The 24,182-nt window shown below is 45.2% G+C and overlaps 1 protein-coding gene across 1 annotated transcript; it reads left to right on the top strand.

Moving 5' to 3' along the window:
* The first annotated feature begins 16,051 nt into the window (after nucleotides 1–16,051).
* LOC127188368 (cAMP-dependent protein kinase catalytic subunit alpha-like) lies at nucleotides 16,052–17,201 on the top strand. The gene has a single exon (XM_051144850.1). It carries the CDS (start codon nucleotides 16,052–16,054, stop codon nucleotides 16,997–16,999), a length of 948 nt encoding a protein of 315 aa, XP_051000807.1. The 3' UTR covers nucleotides 17,000–17,201.
* Nucleotides 17,202–24,182: the final 6,981 nt, after the last annotated feature.

Raw genomic sequence — 24,182 nt, 5'->3', positions numbered from 1 at the left:
CTTGTTGGAGGAAGTACACCACCAGAGATGGGCTGTAAGAGACTACAGTCCTCACATACTTCATGTGCTGGACAGCTTTTATGTCAACTTAACACAAGATGGGGCCACAGGGAAACACCTCTGTATAACTTGCCTGTAGGCCCGTCTGTAGGGCATTCTTACAGCTGCTGACTGATGTGAGGGTGCCCAGCCCATTGTGGGCTGGGGGGTGTAAGAAAACAAAGTAAGCAAGCCAGTCAGAAGCACTCCTATAGAGGCTGCACTTCAGCCTCTGCCTTCCCAGAATTCCCTCAGTGATGAACTGTGACATGAGATGGTAAGTGGAAATAAACCCTTCCCTCCCCAAGTTGCTTTTGGTTACAGTATTCTATCACAGCAAAAGAAAACTAACTGATCCACTCACAATGGTGGAAGAGAGGAAGGCGGCTCTCTCAAGGCTGTTATGAGAGCACTGACCGCATCTGTGGAAACAGGCTCACAGCCCAGGCATGCCTTGTAACCATTGATCCGACTTTACCATGATTGGCTTTAAAAGGCACCCAAGAGGATAGTGGAGCACACTCCTGGTTGTCTGTGAGGGCGTTCTCACAGACCATCAGGTCGTGCGGGCACTGATCTACTGGTGGATCCATTGATGCCTGTGATGTGTGAATACAGCATTAGGAGGTGATGAGGGGGTGGAAAGTGGGGCCTAACTGGAGAAAGTCCATCACTGGGGTGCATGTTTATGGATGTATTTTGTTCTAGTTTCTTCTGTCAATGCTCCACTCGGCTTGATGTCCACCATGACGGGGACTGACATCACCTAGAGCTGGAGTCACAGTGGTTGTGAGCCACATGGCTGGTTCTTGACCATCTCTCCAGCCTGAGAAGATGATGTCTTTAAGGCAGACTGCATAGGGAGGTGCTACACCCCCACTGCCTGCTTTTATAAATAAAGGTATTGTTGAAACACTACCATGCCCATGCCTGGGTGTTGTTTTTGATAGTTGGTGTTGCTGCTGTTGTTCTTATTGCTATTGCTGTTGTTGCTGTTGCTGCTGCTGTTGTTGCTGCTGCTGTTGTTCTTGTTGCTTTTGCCACTGTTGTTGCTGCTATTACTGTTGTTTTTACTGCTGCTGTCTTTGCTGTTTTTATTGTTGCTGTTGCTGCTGCTGCTGCTGCTGTTATTGTTACTGTTGTTGTTCATGCTTCTCGAGCTCACCAACTATATAGGACACTAAACTGGCCCTGGGCTAGGGAAGAGAACAGTGGGTTTCAGAACTGTAGTCTCAGGACTTGCAGTTTCTCCTAAGGTTACGCCTTCAGGTGATTTAACCTCCAATTTGTTGAAACTACTTCTAAGCTTCTGGGAACTATAAAGAGCAGACATGCCGTCTCCAGCTTCTCGTAGATCAGCCTGTAACAGCACTGAGGCTTCTTTTGCTCTAATCAGAGCACCCAGATAAAATGAGTTTGTGCAGGCCTGGAAAGGAACCTTCCAATTCACTCCGGGAGGTATCAGAGGTACTTGGAAAGTATCATGGCTGGAGATGCCTGAAGCTCTGTCTGGTCTTTCTCAAAAGTTCTGAGCCATACACCTTTGAAGGTATAGGACACAAAAGAAAAGACATTAGCAACAAAATGCCAGGTGAAGGCCAGGTGTGTCTGTGCCAGTTGAGGGCAATGGAACAGATAACAAGCCGTAAGAGGGATACTGTTTCTTAACTGGGATGTTACTAAGATGCTCATGAGATCACTAACTCATAATAAGAAGCTTACACTGTGATTCCTATCTTACACATCAGGAAATCAATGGTCAGAGAAGTCCTATAACTTATACAAAGTCACACAGCTTATAAGTGGTAAAACCAGGATTTGAAGAGGCTGTCTGAAACTAGAGCAAACCAGAAAAGCAAGTGCTTTCTCTAACTGGTAACTATGTTTATCTTTGTGGACACCTCTCTGCTTCAAACACCCACCTGGGCTGATGTAAAGAAATACAAGATATATAAATAAGTAGATGTGGCTGTGTCTCAATAAAACTTTATTGACAAATCACAAATGACTGACTGAATTTGGCCCCTGGGTTGTGGTTTGTCTCAGTGATGGTTATATTGCTTCTTCTAAAATTGCATGTTACCACCCAAAACATTTCTTATTATACACTAAGTACAAATAACTGTTAGTATGACTGATTGCCATTATGAGACTAAGAAGTATATGTTTTTGTGTTCTCTAAATAGCCAAATCCAGTCATCTTTTGTCTTCCCCCAAAGCTATGCTCATTTCTGAACAGAAGGCTTCCTCATGCAATTCCATCTTGTGAAGTTACAACAAAATCCTCCTCTCCAATGGGCTTTAGTCAATCACTTCAACAATACAGCTTGACCCCTGCTTTCAGCCCGGGCAGGCATGGACGGCTGTGACGGCTCCCAGGTCACTGCACAGCAAGCCGCTGCCACCCTCAAAGCAGTCATCAGCTCACAGATTTCACCACGGTTCCTGGGTGTTCTGACGCCAGAATATGCTCCAAACTACCTGTCAGCAATTAGTAGTCCTGGAAACCAGAACCAGGCTTGACGGGTGGGGGTTGGGGGGGCCTCAGAAAGATTGGCATCCCCCACAGGGTGGGCATGGGATGAGGTGGCAGAAGGGCAACTCAGGAACCATCAGACGACAGAATCCAGCCTGCTCTCAGAAAATGATACCATACATCCTTTGACACCCCAAAGTCGGACCACTAGTAACAGAAGCTGACAGAAATGGAGAAGAAGGGAGAAAAAAAAAACCTTCATTTTTAGCTTGAAAAGCAGCGATCAGTCTAGACAAGATCTGTTCTAGTCAGTTTTGCCCCCTGCGCTTTCTGGAAACAAACGTCAGCCTAACTGTATATTCTTCTCAGAGTTCAAGGGGTGAGATGGGAGCCCAGGAAGCAAAGAGCCCTGGATGCTGGCAGCTTGCGGGGGCTGTAATTCTTTCTCACAAAGTTACCTTTCCTGTTTCTATGAATTACTCTTACATTCTTGTAAGAGATATGGTTTGAGGTATTTACGGTGCATTCAATCCCACTATCATTGATTTATTGAACGAAAGCAGCTCGGAGGGGATGATGGAAGGGCCCTAATTCCAAGAGCTCTCGCATCTCCCCACCAACAGTATTTTGTGCCCTGTTGGCCTCCAGCAGATGACCGGCAGAGATAAACAGAGGCCTCTCCGCCCAGCGTTGCCGAGTGTACGTGCTGATGTGAAGGAATCAATCAGACAAAAGCAGATTATTACAGTGTCTGCAGGAGATCAAACAGTGCTGGCATCCGCACCCACACACGCCTGATTTACAGGCGAGCTGATAAAGTGGTGCGGCTCACTGTCAGGGGAACATGACAAGCCCTCGAGCTCTGTGGATAAATTATTGCTGAAGCCCACGATAACATTTCTCCACCCAGCAACCGAACATAACAGGATGTGGCTTTTAGTCCTAGGAGTCAAATGATACAAAGACGAGGCGCCAGGAACTTTCCGGGCTCGGAAGGCATGTGCGAAGATGGGTCTGTGAAATAGCCAGCTTGGGAAACTCACATGAAACTGGTGGGTAATTAATAACTCTGAAGCAGAGGTCCAGACCTCTCCTCTCCACACACACACACACAGGCACCGAGCAACAGACTCTCATTAACGATGGCCCTTGCACCAGCCTCAAGACGCGGTTCCCGAGCTCTGTGCCAGGCGCCATGTTGACACTTATCAAAGGATGGTGTCAAAAGCAAAGCCACAGCCTCAGCCAGGCTAGTTTGAGAAATATACAAATTGCCAGGAGTGCACACGAAGAAACTGAGTCCCTTTTCCTACAGGTATCAAGGAAGCAGCCAACATTTGGAAGCGAGGGAGGAATCTTGCCACTTCCCTGTGAGAAGAGGAAAAAGTATGCGAGGGAGCCAAGCGTCCCATGACTTAGGGCCTCTGCTGCTGCTTCTGCAGTAAACACCGGGACCAAATGCAACTTGTGCAAGAAAGGATTTATTTCAGTTCGCAGTTTTTGTCCATGGTGAAGGAAAGTCAGGGCAGGAATTTGAGGCACGAGCCAAGCAAAGCAGAAGCTGTGGAGGAGCAGCGTCTGTAGGACTGCTCTCATGACTTGCTGAGCCTGCTTTCTTCTGCACCTCAGGACCACCTGCCCAGAAGACGTAAGGTCCTCATAGCCCAGAACCTCCCACACTAATTACTAGTCAAGGAAGCCCTCGCACAGACTCAGCTACAGGCTAATCTGATGGAGGCATTTTCTTAATTAAGATCTCCTCTTCCCAGACATGTCTAAGTTTGTATCAAGTTGAAAAAAAAAAACAATGAACACAAGGTGTAATCTAAAATAAAAGACCCACAACTCTGTTAGATGGGCTGGTGCCAGGCCTGCCATTCTGTTGATAAATTGATGGGAAAAAAAAATATGGTGAGCAAATTGGTTCCAAGTAGAGATGGAGGAATACATATTTCTGCCATGAAATGGCCAAAGGAATGCTGAAATCAATATTCTAAGAAATCAAAATTGGGCAGTGTCCTCAAGGTTAGGAAAAATCTTACAACTTGGGGCCATCTCTCCCTCAGATAGAAACCAGCACGTTATTACATCAAGTATCTGGTTCTGACCAAACACAGAATTCAAACCAAATCCAGGCACACTCTCTGAGAGAGTTAGTCTTGACAAAAAAGGACAGGAAGTTATCTGCAGATTTGTAAGGTCTGGATAGTTTTTAATAATCTCATCAAGTTTATGCTTTTTGTCATGTGTGTGTGTGTGCATGTGTGCGTACACGTGTGTGTGTGTGTGTATGTGGACATGTATGAATATGTGTTTGTGTGTGAGCATGTGTCTGTACCAGGAATGGAACATGGTACATAGCTGCCAAGTGACCCCATAGGCTCAAATGTTTGAGTGCTTAGTCATCAGAAAGAGGCACTGTTTGGGAGGGATTAGGAGGTGTGGCCTTGTTGGAGAAAGTGCATCATTAGGGGGTGGGCCTTAAAGTTTTAAGAGCCCAAGCCAGGCCCAGAGTCTCTTTCCTCCTGCTGCCTGGGGATCCAGATGTAGAACTCTCAGCTACCATGTCCACTTGCATGTTTTCATGTTTCCCATTTTGAGGATAGTGGGCTAAACCTCTGAAACTGTAGGCCAGCCCCAGGTAAACGCTTTCTCGTATAAGCTTTGCCATGGTCATGGTGTCTCTTCCCAGCAGTAGAACAGTGATTAAGACGAAGTGTAAGGAACTTTGTGTTTTTCAAATACATCCTGACATGTTTACACATAAAGTTGCAGAATGTCTGAAACTCACTGCCTAAGAACCAGGGTTTGTTAATTCAGATCAAGAAATAGCACATGGTAGACACTGCTTTGGTGAGCTGGCAGCATAGAAGTCATCGTAATAACATTCAGTCCTGGTGAATTTCCATCCACACAAGTTCTGTGTCAGATCTCTGTGTATGTGAGTGTGTGTGTGTGCATGCACACACACAGAGGGCGTATTGTTACATAAAATTTATTTCTTTGATATGAGTTTTAGTTAGTGATGATTTTTAAAAACTCTGTTGAAAGCAGAGTTCCAACACACATAATAAGAGAAAGGCATAAGGGGGCTGAAGAGATGGCACAGTGGTTAAGAACACTGCCTGTTCTTCCAGAGGACCTTGGTTCAGTTCTCAGCATCCACGTGGAAGCACACAACCATCTGCTATTCCAGTTCCAGGGGACCCAGGCTTGGATCCAGTGTTCTCCCCAGGTTTCTGAGGGCACTAGGCGTGTAGTGCACAGACATACATGCAGGCAGGACATCTATACATATTTTCCATTAATTCATTTATCATTCATTCTACATCCTGATCACAGCCACCCCTTCTCCTCCCAGTGCCATCTTCACACTCCCCGCCCCCATCTATGCACATTTTTTAAAAGAAGAAGAGGAAGAAGAAGGAAGACGAGGAGAGACAGGGTACTGGGATAACTGTGAGCCATCATGTTGTGCTGGGAATCAAGGCCAAGTCCTCTGAAAGAGCAGCCAGTGCTCTAAATCTCTCCAGCCCCTCATTATGATATTTCTCTTTTTTAAAAGATTTACTTAGTTATTATATATACAGTAGTCTGCCTGCCAGAAGAGAGCACCAGATCTCATTATAGATGGTTATGAGCCACCATGTGGTTGCTGGGAATTGAATTCAGGACCTCTGGAAGAACAGCCAGTGCTCTTAGCCTCAGCACCATCTCTCCAGCACCTCATTATGATATTTCTAATTGATGAAGACCAATTGGATTTTTCTCTTCCTTTACCTAATCTCAAATTTGTATATTCTCCACAAAGAACATTCCTTTATTATTTTGTCAATTGAAAAAATAATTACTTCTTTGATTCCTAATTCAGACTCTCTCTCCTTTGTGTTTGGGAGATGTAAATATTATGGGCTATATTTATTACCTTTTCCAGTAATTCTTACAAAATCCTTGACAGAAGCCCTCAGAGAGGGAGGATTTGTTGTGGCTCGACGTCTCAGAAGGAGAAGTTGACATGACAGGAACAATATGGCGGCATTAACCCCTCAGACAACCTGAAAGCCAACCTGACTGGACCTGGGGGGAATCACGCTGACAATTATGTGAAACCTTTGAGGTAGAACTGGATGCTCATGAAGGACTCTGCATGGCGCGGAGGTAAGCAAGTGAGCGTAGACTGAAAAGCTAATTCTAGTAATGAGTGTAGACCTGAGAGGAAGGCGCAGAGAGGAAAGTGCAGAAAGAGGAACACAGGGAGGAAGACGTAGAGAGGGGAATACAGAGAAAAGGGCGCAGATGGGAGGTCAGGAGGTCAGGAAACTTCAGAGCTAAAGACCCTTAAGGAAACTGTTGATGCTCGGGTCTGAGAATTGGTGGTGGCTACCTCAGATTCTGTGTGGAGATTGATTCCCAGCATGCCTTGTGCCTCAGAGGACTCCAAAGGCTACACCCTACCCACCAGCTTCCTTCCCAGGCCCCTTCTCCTGTCAATGAGTTAACCACTTGTCCTACTGCAGGACAAAGCTTTCAAATCACTCTGATTGCTAGGGTCGGTTGGCACACTTTGTGGATGCCCCAGGGACGCTTCCTGGAGTCCTGTTAGCTACTTCCATGCAATGTCGACTTTGTTGCCGTTATCTCCTTGTGCCTAGGTGCTGACTACGTACGTCCTCACCTGCTGCCCTCCTCGGGAGACACGCTTAACACTGATGGCCACTGGCAGGCTGGGGCTGAAGCAGAAAAGCCCCATCTACTAGACCCAAGAAGGGTCAGCTTCCCAGCCCCTGCAAATTGGCTAGTGCCACCCTCGGGAATTCCCCTAAAGCCGCCATCTCCCCCACCCCAACCCTACCCGGTTCTCCCCTTTCCATCCTCCCTCCCCTGGTCTCATGGGACTTACCACTAAGAGCCATTTGCTCCTGAAAGCCTGTCTCAGAACTCTACTTCATCAAAACAGGGACCAGCCCGTGTCCCTTGTGCAGAGCCTCAGAGGGCTCTGGACTTCTGCACCCTGCCCTATACCATCACTTAAACACATAAAACCACACAACTTACTAATTCAGTTTCGTTTTAAGTTATTTATTCGGCAAACGGTTTTGCACACCGGCTGTGCTCTAGGTCTTATGCATTCTACATAAATCCAAACTTTATTAGTTTGTCCTCAAACACTATTTTAGTGGGGTTACTTTTTGTCAGCCAAAACTTTCTTGGTGGCTCCCCAAAACCTGAAGAGGGCCTAAGCAGTCTCCTTTATACAGCAATGTACATGAGTATGCGCATAAGTTTGTATATGTTCTCAACAAAAACCACAATGTATTTTTAAATTCATTATAATTTAATTTCAGTACATATAAACATAAAGCTAGTTATAGACTCCTTATGCTGACAGTCTTGATATAGCTATAAATCTAGAATATGTTTTCAAATTATATTCAAACATAACACCAAAACCAATAAAATTTAAATTCCTAACGTTAATTTAATGTGACAGATGATGTTATTTTTCTGGAACAAAATCACTGATATTTGGTTTAATAGAAGAAGAATGTAGTCTTGAGTTTGTTTGCGCGTTTAATCTCTTTCTGCATTTCAACTTCAATCACACTAACTCAAGGAACAGCCACTCTCCCCCAGCTTGCTGCTCAAAACTGGATTAATCAGCACGGAGTTCAATTTCCTAATTCAAGATAATCAGAAACGAGAGCTGATGAAGAACTACCCCACTGTGCTGGTGGACTCAGCACAGCTGTGCTATCCACCCACAGAATAAGTGTAGGGGGCGGGGCTATGTAGATGAATCAAAGGCAGGGCTATGTAGATGGCTCAGAGTCGGGAAAGCGCTAGCCTAACCAGCGTTTGGATCTGAGCTTGCTAGACAAGCGCTTGGATTCCCAGCACTCACGTTTAAAAAAAAAAACAAAAAACAAAAATTCTGAGTTCAGCAAGCAAGCAAGCATGCGCAATAAGCAAGCATGCACCTGTGTTCTTATTGCTCGGGAGAAGATCAGAAGAGCCCTGGGGCCCACTAGCCAGCTAGTCTAGGTGAACGGTGAGCTTCAGACCAAGGAGAGATCCATGTGTTTCAAAGTAGTAAGTGGAGAGCAATTGAGAAAGTGACACGGGGTCAACCTCTGACCTTCACGCACACAGGTGCACGTGTGCGCACACGTGCGCATACTGAGAGAAAGGATAATATTAAAATTGTGTGGTACTAATCGTCGGCTTGCCCACTTAGGATCAGGCAGCGTTTCAGGCTAGCTTCTCTCAACGCAACACCAGGGTCAAGAATGTGGATCCAAGGGTGATACAGAGAAGCTCCCTCAGCAAGCCCTGCGGAGCCCTGTGCGTGGGAACTGGAGAGGAAAGACAGGCCAGTGAGGTGTTGAGCCATGTGCGTGGGCTGCTGCAGGCAACTAGAGCTCCAAGGAGAACGTGTTAACATGGCCCCCAGGTCAGCCCCGAGAGTCAAGGAACCTGGGAGGTCCAGGCCCCAACTCCCATTTGTCTCCAATAGGTGGATGTCCCCCAAGTTAGCACATCTTTCAGGCTTGCCTGTCCAGTCCGGACCTTCCCAGAAGAAACCCCTTGGCGAGTGAAAGTTCCTGCAGCTGTATGCCTAGTGAGATGCTGAACTGTCATTATAAACTTGGCACAACCCTGAATCGCCTGAAAAGAGAGTCTCCTTGAGGAACCGTCTGCACCGGGCTGGCCTGTGGGTGAGTCGGTAGAAGAGCAGAACTGTTGTGATTCAGTTCATTGACACGGAAAGACCCAGCCCACTGTGGGCAGCACCACTCCCTGGGCAGGGGTCCTGATACATCTGAGAGTGGAGAAGCCTCGCTGAGCACGATCAATGACGCAAGCACGTGTGCATGCATGCACTGCTCCCCACTCTTCACTGTGGGGTTGATACGATTAGCTGCTTTGAGTTGCTGTCATCTTGACTCCTCCCCCCACCCCTCCCCCAAGCGATGGCCTGTAACCTGGAACCGAGCTCAAATAAACCTCTTCCTCCCCTAACTTGCTTTCTATCAGAGTATTTTAGCACAGCAATAGAAATGAGATTAGGACAGCTGGCCACACGCAAGAGAAAAGCATGCCAATAAGACAAGGGGAGGGCTGGAGAGATGGCTCAGTGGTTAAGATCACCGAGTGCTCTTCCAAAGGTCCTGAGTTCAATTCCCAGCACCCACATGGTGGCTCACAACCATGTATAATATGATCTGATGTGCACTGTATACATAATAAATAAACAAAAAAAAAAGATTTGTTTCAGCCTTGCAGGGTTCCAAGTTCTGGGATCCACACAGAGGCCACTTACTCTCCAGAGTGGGTCTGGTATGTCTGCCTGCTGGATGACGCATGCAGACCCCCTTCCTACACACGGCGGGCAAAGCCCTTATACCAGTGGTTCTCAACCTGTGAGCCACGACCCCCTTGGGGGTCCAATGACCCTTTCAGAGGAGTCACATATCAGATATCCTGCATATCATATATTTATATTACAATTCATAATGGTAGTCCAAATTTCAGTTACCTGAAGTAGCCGTGAAATAATTTTATGGCTGGGGGGAACCATATTAAAGGATTTGCAGCGTTAGGAAGATTGAAATCCGCCGTTGCACACGTTCGGCTGCTGGAGCCCCCTTTAGCCTCTCTGCTTGGTGAGGCCATCACAGGAACTTGTGTCTACAGGGTTCCCTTCTACAACATAATGTTTTATAAGGATTACTGAGTCCTTTTCAATTAAAAGTAAATTACCATAGAGACTTCCACAGCCCCTGGCAATAGTCCTAGGACCACCCACCCACCCCAAAGGTGCCAATGGGTAGCACTTAGAGAAACAACAACCTGGTAAATGAAATTTAGAGATGCTGAATTCAAGGGCCGCTGAAGGCTACCCTGTGAGGTCCATGCTCAGACATTAGGGAAGAAGGGGATCATGGGAGGCCAGGATGTTGGAGATGTTTTTGAGAAGCCGTGGGCAGATAAGACGGTACTTTATTCACCAGCACACAGGCTTAAGCAATCAGCCACTCACAGGCACCTACCCAGCACACACAGGCAGGCATCACATACAAACTAGCATACAGGCTTACAGACAGACACACAAACTGCTTGACATAGGTGACCTGAAGGTCATATTCAGGAAGAACCAACACAGAGATGACATTCTGCCTGAAGAGCAATTCTACCACAGGTTACAACAATGTTTACTTCTGGGTTTCCCAGACAACTGGTGTCGATGATTTGATGCTGTGATTTGGCAGCTTCCCAGATGTCCAGTGCCAGCCATGTTTTAACTGGCACATCGGTCCCATGTTGTGTGAATATACAGTTGCCCTTGTCATGTCTGTTCTCAACATGCCCTCATTCTCCCTGCATGAAGCACTTACAACCACCCTGGTCCACGTACAGTACAATTGCCACATCTCCCCCTGACTCCCACCGATTCCCCACCCTCATGACTATCTGCGCAGAGTCCTGGCCTATTTCTAGGCTAATGTAGTTCACAGCCACCTCTCAATGTGTGCAATGATTACATCAGTTACTTTCTTGTTGCTATGACACAATACCCCAAGGAGAGCAACTCAGAGGAGAAAGGTTCACCTGGTTTATAGTTACACAGATGCAGTCTACCATAGCAGAGAAGACATGGCAGCAGGTACATGGGGCTAGCCTCGCAGTCAGGAAGAGAGAGAGAACAGGAAGTGGAGTGAGGTTATACAACTTCAAAACCCACCTTCCACCCCACCCCACCCACCACCCACCACCCACCACCCACCACCCCCAACCCCATGACTTACTTCTTCCTGCAAGGATCTATACCCTAAAGGCTTCAAGGTCTCCATTGGTCCCGTGAGCGGAAGACAAAGCAGACAAACAGAGGAGTCTCTAGTGTCATTTCTTTCTTTTTTATTATATTTTTATTATTTAAAACAAAATGTAAATTTAAATATATTTTGATCATATATTTTTCTCTCCACCGAGTCCTTACTGATCCTCTCCCTTCGCCTAGCCTCCCAACTAAAGTTGTTCCTCAAAAAAACAAAAACAAGAACAAAAAGCCAACACAACAACAAATTCCCCAAAAAACCAAGACAACAAAATAAAACCATATCCAAAAAACAAATACAAAACTGTAACCAAATAAACGTACATACACAAACTGTGGGATCCATTATGTGTTGGTCAACTAGCCCTGAATCTGAGGACTGTCCTGGAGTGGTCACTGTACCCAGTGTCACTTGATTGGAGGAATCTGACTGTCCCTCTCCCAGCTGGTATAAGTGACAGCTCAGTTGTTAAACCTTTACCCTAGTGGCTAGGTTTTTCATTCATTCATTTTTTTAAATATAATAAAATAAAATATAATAAGATAAAACAGAAACCATCACATGGAAATTAGATGAGACAAACAGAAGGAAAAGAGCCCAAGAGAAAGCACAAGAATCAGAGACCCACTCACTCACACACTCAGGAATCCCATAAAGAACACTCAGCTGGAAGTTGAAATTTCTTACTCAAACCTCTATGTTTGCCGATTGGTTAACCACCAGCTGTAAGACATACCCCCCCCCCGATTTGTTTTGTCATGTAATACTTCATGGGGTCTAAATGCACATCTGCCATGAGTCTGTGGTGTTTCTATGAGAATGAATGGTGTTATAATCAAGACTATAAATTTGGCCATGTTCCAAGTGACCGGAGCTCATATGGTGTCACCACCACAGAGTCTGGCACTTCTTCATGGCCATGTGTGCAGGAGTGTCTGCAAGCAAGCTGCTGAACTTCAGCGGTGAAGGAGGTACGTACAGCCCTCTCCCCTCTCACTTGGCAGGTTTCAGTTTGCCAGCGCACAGCCTTCCTCCCAGCACCATGAAGTCATTTCCCTGTGTCACCCTGGAAGTCCAGGCTTTGTGGCGAGATGAGAGATCTTACTCAGCTTTACTGTGACACATTCATAACCTTGGAGTCCCATTTATTTTTATAAGGCCTGTTCTAGGGAGGGAGCATTGGGAGACAGCTCATCTTTTTCTCAAAGATGATCTCATCTGTGCTTGTGGAGGGATTTGAGTTGAAAGGGCTTCACGGCCACGGCTGCACTGTGTTTACCAGAACCTCCTTTATTTAGATGATGCAGGTGCTCAGGAGAAAGCACTTCTAAGTGATTGCTCTACCCAGATGTGGGTTCCTGAGTCATGTGGACAGGGTGGCTCAAAGTAGTAAGTCTTTTCCCCTCATGGGAAATGGGGACACGAAGGCTTGTTCCAAGTGACACACAACCTTTGATCCTCACACTTGTGAAGCAGAGACAGGTGGATCTCTGAGTTCAAGGCCAGTCTAGTTTACATAGTGAGTTCCAGGACAGCCAAGGCTACTCAAGGAAACCCTATAATAAAAAAAAAAATTCTTTTTTAATTGAAAAAGCTGGCTCCTACCTGCACCAGTCAAAATTCCAGCATAAATGAGCGGTGGTCCCACGGGACTCCACCCTCAGCAGAGGGGCTCCTGGCAGTCAATGACTTCATTGACTCTTCTCTGGGTACTCAGCTGCTTGCAGTTTGCCCTTGTCTCAATGGATGGTCTTATACCCAAGAGCATGTGGACAGCATTCATTGAGTTTGAGGGTTCACTAGTAACCAGAAGGGGACCTGGAGAGATAACCCAGTGGTTAAGAGCCTTTGCTGCTCTTGCAGAAGACAGAATTCCGTTTCCCGCACCTAAATCAGACTACTCACAACCACTTGTTAACTGCAGTTCCCGCTGACCTGACGCCCTCTTCTGGCCTCTGCAGGCACCTGTACTGGCAGGCACATGCACACAGCCCCACATAGACAAGAACATACACAAAGGTAAAGATAAACTAGACCTTAAAAATCTAACCCCCCCCCAAAAAAATAAAGAGTGTGATGTTTGGAGGGGACAGGCTCAGAGGACACTGGGGAGAGGTGGGAGGAGGCAGTAATAGGTGAATATGATCAAAATGCATTTTACACATACAAGGAATGTTCAAAACAGTTCTTTTAACTGTGGTTCTGTGGCCTGTTACGAAGAATTCCAGGAAACTATTGGTAATTGACCACAGTTTGTTTTCTCTTGTTTTGGTTTTTATCACCCAGAGACTTAGATTTTGCCACATGAAGAAAGTTTATAGTTGGCCTGATTTATGAAAGGCCAGGACCCAGGTTTATACCTGGGACACCCACAGACTGTCAGTACACTCCTCTCGCCCCTGGTAAGAGCAGCATTAACAGCTCTGAGGCTGAGGAGGCAGCCCTGTGGTAAAACACTTGCTGGATGAGAGAGACGATCTGAGTCCCAGGACCCACACAAAGCTGGACGCAGTAGCGTGTGCCTGTACCCTCAGTGCTTCTGCGGCAGGACGGGAGGTGAGGCAGGAGGATTCCAGAAATCTCACGGGCATGCTTGCCTGGAGTAACATGGTAGTGACCAAGAGAAAGCCCAGCTCAAAGAGAGCAGAAGGCGAGGATCAATGACCAAGATTATCTTCTCAAACACACACACGGGCGGGTGCGCGCGCAACACACACATACACACAAAGATAAACACTAGTCAACTTTTAAGAGGAAGAGTTTTCTTTCAACAATTAACTTTTTAACTTACAATATATGATACTATCTCCTGATTGTGTGTGGGGGGGACAGAGGGGTGTGCAAACGTGTGTGACCTCTTATCTCCTCCTCTCCAGCACTGTAATGCATGTATTACAGGAAAATTTTTTTTTCTTTTTAATGGAGATGCCAGGGATCAAACTCAGGTCCTCACGCTCACAAAATCAGTGCCCAGGAGACCAGAAACAGAAGGATCACCAGGGCCTGACGGCGGGACAGCCTAACCTATGTGGCAAGTTTCAGGTCAATACACAGACACTGTCTCGAAAACAAAGGTGGAAAACACGTGGGAAATGATATCCAAGTTGGCCTCTGGCCCGCACACATATGAACGCATACACATGTACCGGTGCACCCGCACGCATTAACACACATACACACACATATCACACATGCAGACTTAAACACATTCACACTCCCACACATACATCACACATATGCACAAACACACACATTCATGTACATACAAACACATAAATGCACACACAAAGAAAACTGAGGCTTTGCTGTGCTTCAGAGAATCGTGACCGGCTGAAACAGTTACCTGAATTCTTAACCCTCACTCTCCTCTAGTTCCCCCCCCTCAAACCATTAGATCCGTCAGGGACAAGACTGTGTTTGACTTGTTCCCAGTGCGTGCTGGGTCCTCCACAGGACCTAACGTACAGAAGGCACTTTTCATGTGCAGTTTCATGTTGAAAACAAAAAGCATCACCTTCTAAAAAGTATTAATACTGGAGCTCCAGAGGACTTTAAGATGCAAATGTCAGCCAGAAGAAAGCTGAGATTTTTATCATGTTAATCTGAAAAGTAGCGACAGGCAGTTCAAGAGGAATTTATCATTGAATCATCACACATTCTTAATAAACTTAAGATGAAAGTTAACTTGCAAAATAAAATAAAAGGCATCTCTTTCAAACCACCACATTAAATCAGACTTATAAAATCTTAACAGCAGCCCCATAAAATCCAAAAATAAGGACGAAATTAAAAGCATTGTTGGCCAACACTACTGAATGTCTTTCCTAAAGAATGTTATTGATAAAGTCCTATTATGAAATAATTTGTCCCAGCACTCAAGGAGGCAAAGGCAGGTGGATTGCTCTGACTCTGAGGCCAACCTGGTCTATAAAACTAGTCCAGGACAGCTGAGGCTACACAGAGAAACCCTGTCTTGAAGAAAGAAAGGAAGGAAGGAAGGAAGGAAGGAAGGAAGGAAGGAAAGATATTTAACACATAATTATTGAAAAGTACAAGACAAATATTGGGGGATTCTATTATAATTTTCTAGAAAATTCAAGGGATTTTATTGAAAAACAGCTAAAAATAAAAGTTTAATCAATTGACCAAATACAAAATAAACGGTAAGATATTCCAGTGGCATAAGAGATAGAATATTAATTAAAATGTATAGTTCAACACACACACACACACAATTATCTCAAAATTGAAATTAAATTTAGAGAAATAGTTTTACATTAGGAAATTTTGAATCTGTAGTTGAGAGCACTGGCTGCCTTTCCAGAGAACCCAAATTCAGTTCTCAGCACCTACTTAAGGTGGCTCAGAAATATCTGCAACTCCAGTTCCAGGGGACCCAATTCCCTCTTCTGGCTTTCACAGCCACTGGACTTATGTGATGCATATACCTTCCACATACACACACACACACACACACACACACACACACACACACACACACACACACACACACCAATACAAACAATAGAAATTCTGAGCCAGGCATGACACAGTATTGGAAATGCTAAGGCAAGGGTTAGCCTGAGCTAATATGAGTTTCAGACCAGTCTGAGATGACTACAGAGATGGCAAGTTTTATGTTATGTATATATTCACACACTTTTAAAACTTACTAGGAAAGAAAGCAATAAATCAAACCATGTTGGCGCCCATTCTCCTAGGAGCTTTCCCTGATGGCACAGGCCAGACGAGAAGAATTTCATCCTGCAGCCAATACCAGGCAGAAGAGTTACCAATGATTGTGATCCACCTGACCTGTGTGCTGGCCACTGAACCCTGCGTTCTAGAAAAACAGCAAGTGAACGAGAAGCGCATCCTGCAGGCCGTCAACTTCCCGTTCCTGGTCAAACTTGAATTCTCCTTCACGGACAACTCAAACTTGTACATAGTCATGGAATATGTGCCTGGTGGAGAGATGTTCTCCCACTTACGGCGGATCGGAAGGTTCAGCGAGCCCCATGCCCATTTCTACACGGCGCAGATCGTACTGACCTTTGAATATCTGCACTCCCTGGACCTCATCTACTGGGACCTGAAGCCCGAAAACTTTCTCATCGACCAGCAGGGCTACATTCAGGTGACAGACTTTGGTTTTGCCAAGCGTGTGAAAGGCCGTACTTGGACCTTGTGTGGGACCCCTGAGTACTTGGCCCCCGAGATTATCCTGAGCAAAGGCTACAACCAGGCTGTGGACTGGTGGGCCCTCGGGGTCCTCATCTACGAGATGGCTGCTGGTTGCTCACCCTTCTTCGCCGACCAGCCTATCCAGATCTACGAGAAAATCGTCTCTGGGAAGGTGTGGTTCCCATCTCACTTCAGTTCTGACTTGAAGGACCTGCTACGGAACCTTCTGCAGGTGGATCTCACCAAGCACTTTGGAAACCTCAAGAATGGGGTCAATGACATCAAGAACCACAAGTGGTTTGCCACGACTGACTGGATTGCCATCTATCAGAGAAAGGTGGAAGCTCCCTTCATACCAAAGTTTAAAGGCCCCGGGGACACGAGTAACTTTGACTGCTATGAGGAGGAAGAGATCCGGGTCTCCATCAATGAGAAATATGGCAAGGAGTTTACTGAGTTTTAGGGGTGTGTTTGTGCCCCATGGGTTTTCTTTCTTTTTTTCTTTTTCTTTCTATCCTTTTTTCCGATTTGGGGGTGGGAGGATTGGATCGAACAGCCAGAGGGCCCTAGAGTTCCATGCATCTAATTTAACACCCACTCCACACCCCCAGGGTTAGGGAGAGCAGGAAAGCCAGGTATTGGGGAAGGGGTAACATTAGCTGCTCCCCCATTCTCCATTCTGCCCCACACTTCTCTGCCTGTTTTCAGTGAATGTCTTAGCTCTAGTCACACCCAGCCTTGCTGGTGAATCCGGGGGCAGAGTACAGAAAGAGGGACCCAAATTCAGCCTCCAGCCCCACTCCAGCACTGGACACTAAAGATGACAGAAAAGTCAGCCTTCCATGCAGTCCTACTTGGAAAGGGAGATTTTAGTGACAATGTACAGAGGGCTGCTTGCTAGTGGGGCTTTTCGGTTTTGTTTTGTTTATTTAAATCTTCATTTAAATTAAGTTCCACCAGTGTCTCCCATCCTCCAAACTGTCCCACCTTCCCAAACCCCCTTGCCCCCCCCAAATACATCCTGATGAGACCAGGGTAGCCAACTGACTCTGTCAAGGAAGGAACTGGGCTTTGAACCTTGCCCTGAGCTGCTAGCCTCCCAGCCCCCTTTTCCAGGGGTCTCATGCCAATTCTTCCGTGCATCAGCCTCGTAAGAAGCCCCTCCCGTCCCTTTGTTGGGGAGGCCCAATGGCCTACCAAGAAGAGACTTGATACCCTAGCACCATATTCAGGGGGAGGAGGTCCCCCTTGGTCACAGTCATAGGGAAGGGGGATTGGGGTGAAAGTGGGAGGGAGGGAGGAATGGGAGGATGTATGGGATGGGATAGAAAATGAGATGTAATATGAATTATTTTATCTTTCAATAAAAATGTGTTTTTAAAAAAAGGAAAAAAAAGAAATTAAAAAAAAAAAAAGAAGCCCCTCCCATCATGGGTGCCTCACTTCTAGCTTAGCTGTCAGCTGTCCATCCCCACTCACTGCACCCCCAATTCTGATTGTGCTTTTCTCTCAATAGAAAGGTGGGGAGCTACTGGGGAAATTATCCCATTTACCCCTGTGTTAATCCCTCTTGTAACTTCTCCCCAAAAGGAGGAGCTCTCAGGCCTGGGTTGGGGGGCCCCTGGTGGGCGAGGAGGGCCGTTCAACCTGTGTGCTTCTAAGGATGAGACTTCCTCTTGAACAGTGTGCTGTTGTAAACATATTTGAAAACTATTACCAATAAAGTTTTGTTTTAAAATAAAAAAGAAAAGAAAAGCAGCAAGTGTTCTTAAGGGCTGAGCCATCTCTGTAGATCCCCATGTAGCCTTTCTTTTATCCTGAGTCCACTCTCCAAATCAAGTTTAAATCAATCCACAGCAAGAGTTAGAAAGTTAATTCAATTTCCACCCACCCATACACGAAAGCTTCAAAAGAAAATTCACTGCACCTTCCTAAATGAGAGCAGGAAGCATTATTTTTATGCTTTCTGTTTTGTTTTATTTTCTTTTGTTTTCTGGTTTTTCAAGACAGGGTTTCTCTGTGTAGCCTCGACTCTCTTGAATTTGATTTGTAGATTTATAGATCCAGATTGGCCTGGAACTCAGAAACCCACCTGCCTCTGCTCTCTCTCTCTCTCTCTCTCTCTCTCTCTCTCTCTCTCTCTCTCTATCTCTATCTCTCTCTCTATCTCTCTCTCTCTATCTATCTATATCTATATCTCTATCTATCTCTAGCTCTCTCTCCCTCTCGCTCTGTCTCTCTCTGTCTCTCTCCCCCTCTGTGTGTGTGTCTGTTTCTCTCTCTGTCTCTCTCTCTCTGTCTGTCTGTCTCTCTGTCTGTCTGTCTCTCTCTCTGTGTCTGTGTGTGTCTGTCTGCCTGTCTCTCTCTCTCTCTCCATCTCTCTCTCTCTCTCTCTCTTCTCTCTCTCACTCTTTCTCTGTGTCTGTCTCTCTCTGTCTGTCTCTTTCTGTGTGTGTGTGTCTCTCTCTCTGTCTCTCTTTCTTTGTGTCTGTCTCTGTCTCTCTCTCTGTCTGTCTCTTTCTCTCTCTGTCTCTGTGTGTGTGTCTCTGTCTATCTCTTTCTCTCTCTGTCTCTGTGTGTGTGTCTGTCTCTCTCTGTCTCTCTCTCTTTCTGACTGTCTGTCTCTGTCTGTCTCTCTGTCTCTCTGTTTTTCTGTCTCTCTGTCTCTGTTTCTCTGTCTCTCTGTCTCTCTCTGTCTCTCTCTGTCTCTCTCTCTGTCTCTCTCTCTGTCTCTCTCTCTCTCTCTCTCTCTCTCTCTCTCTCTCTCTCTCTCTCTCTCTCTCTCTTTCCCCTGCTGCTGCAGTCAATTATTATTCAGTCCAGGGTGATACCTGTTGGAAAGTATAAGGTGGAAGCATCAGCAGAATCAGCAGACTACATGATATTTTTTTTTAGAAAGTTCAAGGGAGTTGACTGAAAAAAAACAGTTAGGAATAAGTTTAGTGTATTCACCAGATGTGTTCTAAATGTTGAAACCCTGTCTCAAAGCCATCAGGATAGATAAGAAAAAACAAAAGTAAACGGCATGCCTTTGGAGAACAAGTGCAGACCATAAACAGACAATTCACAAAAGAAAAGAACACTCATTAAAAATGAAAAAAAAAAAGGGGAGGATCAACTTTATCTGACCCCAATCATTATGAAATCAAAGAATGCGAAGAAGATTGCAAAATGTGAACAAAAAAAAAGCATTCCTTGTCAATCCAAGTATAAACTCACAAGACCTCTGCTTTGAAGGCATGCTAAAACCTTTCCTTATGTTCCTATAGACTGGAGTGTGTCACACACGCATACACATACACACTCTCACACATGCTCACACTCTCACACATGCACACACTCACTTATACACATACACACACTTACACACATATACACACTCTCACAAACACCACACACATACCACATACACACACACACATACACACACACACACACACACACACACACACACACACACAGAGTCATTTTAAAGGATGAGGTCATGCTGCTAATGGGGAGACCGTGGCAACACCCAGCAAAATTAGTTACAGAGGGCCTTTAACATATTCTGTTTGTTTAAGGACTCTGGGAAATTATCATGGATATTGTTTTTTAAAAACAGCTAATAAAATAAGCTACCAATTTCATTAAATCTTATGCATATCTAAGGAAAAAACTGTGAATAGAAATAAAATATCACCAATTCCTGATAGCTCTGCAGGGTAGTATAGGCAAATACTGTGTTCTTCCTAGATTTTTATTTTTTCTAATTTTTCATGAAGTGACTGCATCTGCAAAAATATCACCAACAGCATAATATATCTGCGTGTATATCAGTGTTTACGTTTCTATTTCCCTAAAAACTAGCTAAGAGAGAAGTCATATCATAGAGCATCCAATCATGTTAAACATTTCTCTTTTTTTTATTTATTTACCTTTATTTTATTTGCATTGGTGTTTTGCCTGCATATATATCTGTGTGAGAGAATCAGATCTTTAGAGTTACAGACAGTTGTAAGCTGCCACGTGGGTGCTGGGATTTGAACCAGGGTCCTTTGGAAAAGCAGTCAGTGCCCTTAACCACTGAGCCATCTCTCCAGCCCCTAAACATTTCTTAAAACACCCACCTCTGAGGGCTGAAAAGATGCCTCAGTGGGAAGTGTCTGCACATAAACATGAAGAGCTCCATTCAGAGTCCCAGCACCCACATAGAGTGCTGAGCACAGGAATATGTCCCTGCCACAGTGCTGGGGAGTCAGCCAGAGGGCTTCTGGAGATTCTTTGACCAGCCAGTCTAGCCTGATCCACAGGCTCCAGACAAGTGAAGACAAGAACAACTGAGGAAGACACACACATACACACACACACACACACACACACACACACACACGCACGCACAAAACACAATTGACCAATCGATCAGTGTCTGTTTCTGTTACAATTCCTATCCATATTTCTGCTTTCTTATTATTTAAGAATAAATGTTGTCCTAATAATTATAATTCAGCAATGCCAGTCAGTGTGGGATCCATAAAATTTGCTGGTGGGAGGAATGAGGCACAGCTGACAGGGTCTTCTTAGCCGTTGCTGATAATTTCTCAACACAGTTTTCAAGCCTGTCTCCAGAGGCCATCAGTCCTTGCTGTTTAACAACTTTCAGAACGTCTTACTTTTAACTACTCCAAAAATAAAAATTGCAACTTTTGACAGACGCCTCCTAAAATGTAATTGGTTTAGCACCTATAATCCAGTATGGCAAGTTAATTTGTTTAGCTACTTGGGGGCACGTTTTGCAATTAACTCTTTTCTGTGAGTTTTCCCAGGGATGCTCTGTGCTTCAGCCCTGATGTTTGGCTACAGTGTGGTCCAGCTTTCCTACAACAGGGGACACCTGGGGACACCTGGGGCCAACAATCTAAAGATAAAATGAGCAGGGCCGTGCTCTCCAGTGTGGGACTTTGTGAATTCATCCATCGGTTCTTTATTTGAAAAGACGATGGGTCGGAGGTTCTTGCTTTACTTAGAGATTCCAAGTCACTACCCAGGTCACCTTGGCTACTTGTCACTGATACCAGTCCAGCTACTCATTTTTAACAGTAATGGTGCATCAAACGAAAATAAAATGAAGCCGCAGGATACAGAGGAAACCATGAGAGATGTGGGCTGTGGGAAGGCAGCCAGATTGACTCTCTGTCTTCTCCACAAAGCAAAGGAGAATCTGTGGGAAAGAACAATTGGCAAGGTGCTGTTAAATTGCTTCGGGCTTGGCATGTCCAGAGCTCAGGTGCAGGGCCTCGCCCTTGAGTTTTCTAGCCAATCAAAGCAGGCTAGAATCGCGGCTTCCTGGATTCCCAGAGGTCCATGAGGAGACCAGAGAGCAGGACACCGGGCATGTTTTGAAAGCTATCATTTCAGTTAATTTTACCCGAAACATCCAAGCAATCCACAGGGCAGCTCCCAAGATTCTGTGCATATCAGTCCTGTTCACCGCACTCAAAAAAAAAAAAAAAAAAAAAAAAAAAAACAACTATATCCATCCCTTGTGAGTCAGGCAGTTCACCCCAGGTACTGCTTTAATTTCCTGTATTTTTTTCTACACAAAGTTAATTTACTTTATCACTCATCCCAAGAATGATACAGGGCATCTAGGAAAGTGAACATCCATGATCAAAACGGGCTTGTGTTGTAAACAAATTATTACAACCACGCTTCCTTTGAAATATTTTAACTTAATTAAGCCCACACACTTTTGGCAAAGGTTTAAAAACCAGAGAGTCATTGAAGACCCTTTCCAGCTTAACTACGTTGTTTCTCTTTGATGTTGGGGGTTGGAGGGGCTTTCAGGATGATGGCTGCAAATGGTACACTGATGAAGTGGTTTCTTAGCTGCTACTTTTTTAAATAAAAGACAGTGGGCAAGCCTGAATGTGTGCAGTGATAGCAGGATGGTTGTGCAGCTCGATCACAGCCCCAATTACTCTGACTCACGTCCACTAAGCACGTAGAACCATACGCCCGAAAACAGCGACTCTCACTGTGTGTAAATTACACGCCCGCTGGAAAGCTGTCTTTTTTAAATATTAGATTCTGACTTCTCAGCCGAGTTGAAAATACTCTCCAGATGTTTTTCCGGCATTGTCCACGATGACAAAAAAAAAAAAAAAAAAAAACAACTAGAAATTATATAAATATTGATCAGTGGGGAATTTAGTTAATTAAAAATAATAACTTAAGCCTATATTGACATGGAAGACTATAAAATATTGTTAGATGAGGGGTAACAGGCTACAGAATAATGTGTTCCTACAGCGATGATGGGAACACCTGAATCTGTGCTGGACTCTAATTAGCAAATGGCAAAGGCACAAACCTCTGTGAGACTGAAGGCAGCGGCTACTTATTGATGAGTTCAACCTATCAGTCCCTGTTCTAAGCACATCACAAATACTCCATCATTTAATTAACATAAGCACACTGTGAAGCAAGGGCTACGGAAACACTCACTGCCAGTCAGGCTTTTTGGGATGCTTTGGGGACCACATATATTTAGAATTTAGAAGCCTGTATATTTCAGGGGAAGCGTATCTGTGTGTGTGTGTGTGTGTGTGTGTGTGTGTGTGTGCGCGCGCGTGTGTGTGCACGCACGCATGTGTGTGACAAAGTTCAACATTGGGTGTCTTCCTCTATTGCTCTTTACTACTTTTCCGAGACAGGCTCTCTCCCTACCCTTGGGGCTCACTGTTTCAGCTGGACTGACTGGCCAGTGAGCCTTGGACATCTACCTGTCTCTGCTGACCTGGGGCTTGGTTACAGATATGTCGTGCCATGCTCGGCCTCTTCGCCTGGACGCCTGGGACCCAAACTTAGGTCCTTGTGCTCATGCAGCGAGAACTTGACCACTGTGCCATCTTCCTGCCCCAGAATTCTTTGCAATTTGGCAAATAATATGTTATAATATTTACTAATTACTGTAGGGCAGTCTGCCCCAACTTCCACAGCTTAAAACAGCAAAGATACATTATTATCTCGTGACTTTGAAAGCACAAGATCCAGACAGGGCTCCAAACCACTCACTGAGGGTCTCTATGTCTGGGTGTCTGGAATTCGGTTACAGTCAGGACTCCCTCGGCAGTGAGGTCTTATCTGAAAGCTTTTGGGGTATCGAGACACCTTCTTCCGATCCCTCTCCCACACTTGTGCCTCACCTGTCCCCGCCCCCCCCCCACAGAGATCTGCACAGAGTCACCTTGTAATATGGCGGCCAGCTGCTTTCAAAGCAAGGAGCTAAAGAGAGAGACAGAGAGACAAGGCTCAAAAACAGACATGCAGAGAAAGCCATGTGACAGAAGAGAGGGCCCAGAAATAAAGCTGCGCAGCCATTGCCATCCGAGTCTCAACAAAGGTACCAAAAATATACATTTGACGGAGAAAAAAACAATCTCTTCAATCGTTCTGGGAAAACTGGACAGTCCCATGTGAAAATGAAACTAGGTCCTTGTCTGTCACCCTAGGCAAAAAATCAGCTGGAAACAGAAGAAAGAGCTTTAAGACTACAGGAAGAAAGCGTGGAGGAGACACTTCAAGATCTAGGCATTGTCAATGTCTTTCAAAGTAGAAGAAATGGCTCAGCAGGTAAAGGAGCTTGCCACCAAGCCTATCACACA

The sequence above is a fragment of the Acomys russatus genome, chromosome 4, assembly GCF_903995435.1.
Source record: "Acomys russatus chromosome 4, mAcoRus1.1, whole genome shotgun sequence".
Taxonomy (NCBI): Eukaryota; Metazoa; Chordata; class Mammalia; order Rodentia; family Muridae; genus Acomys; species Acomys russatus.
Note: the sequence above shows the minus strand (reverse complement) of the source record. Positions and strands in the feature narration are given on the sequence as shown.

Excerpts from the sequence above, each read along its gene's own strand:
- LOC127188368 (XM_051144850.1), top strand. The coding sequence starts at position 16,052 with ATGTTGGCGCCCATTCTCCTAGGAGCTTTCCCTGATGGCACAGGCCAG.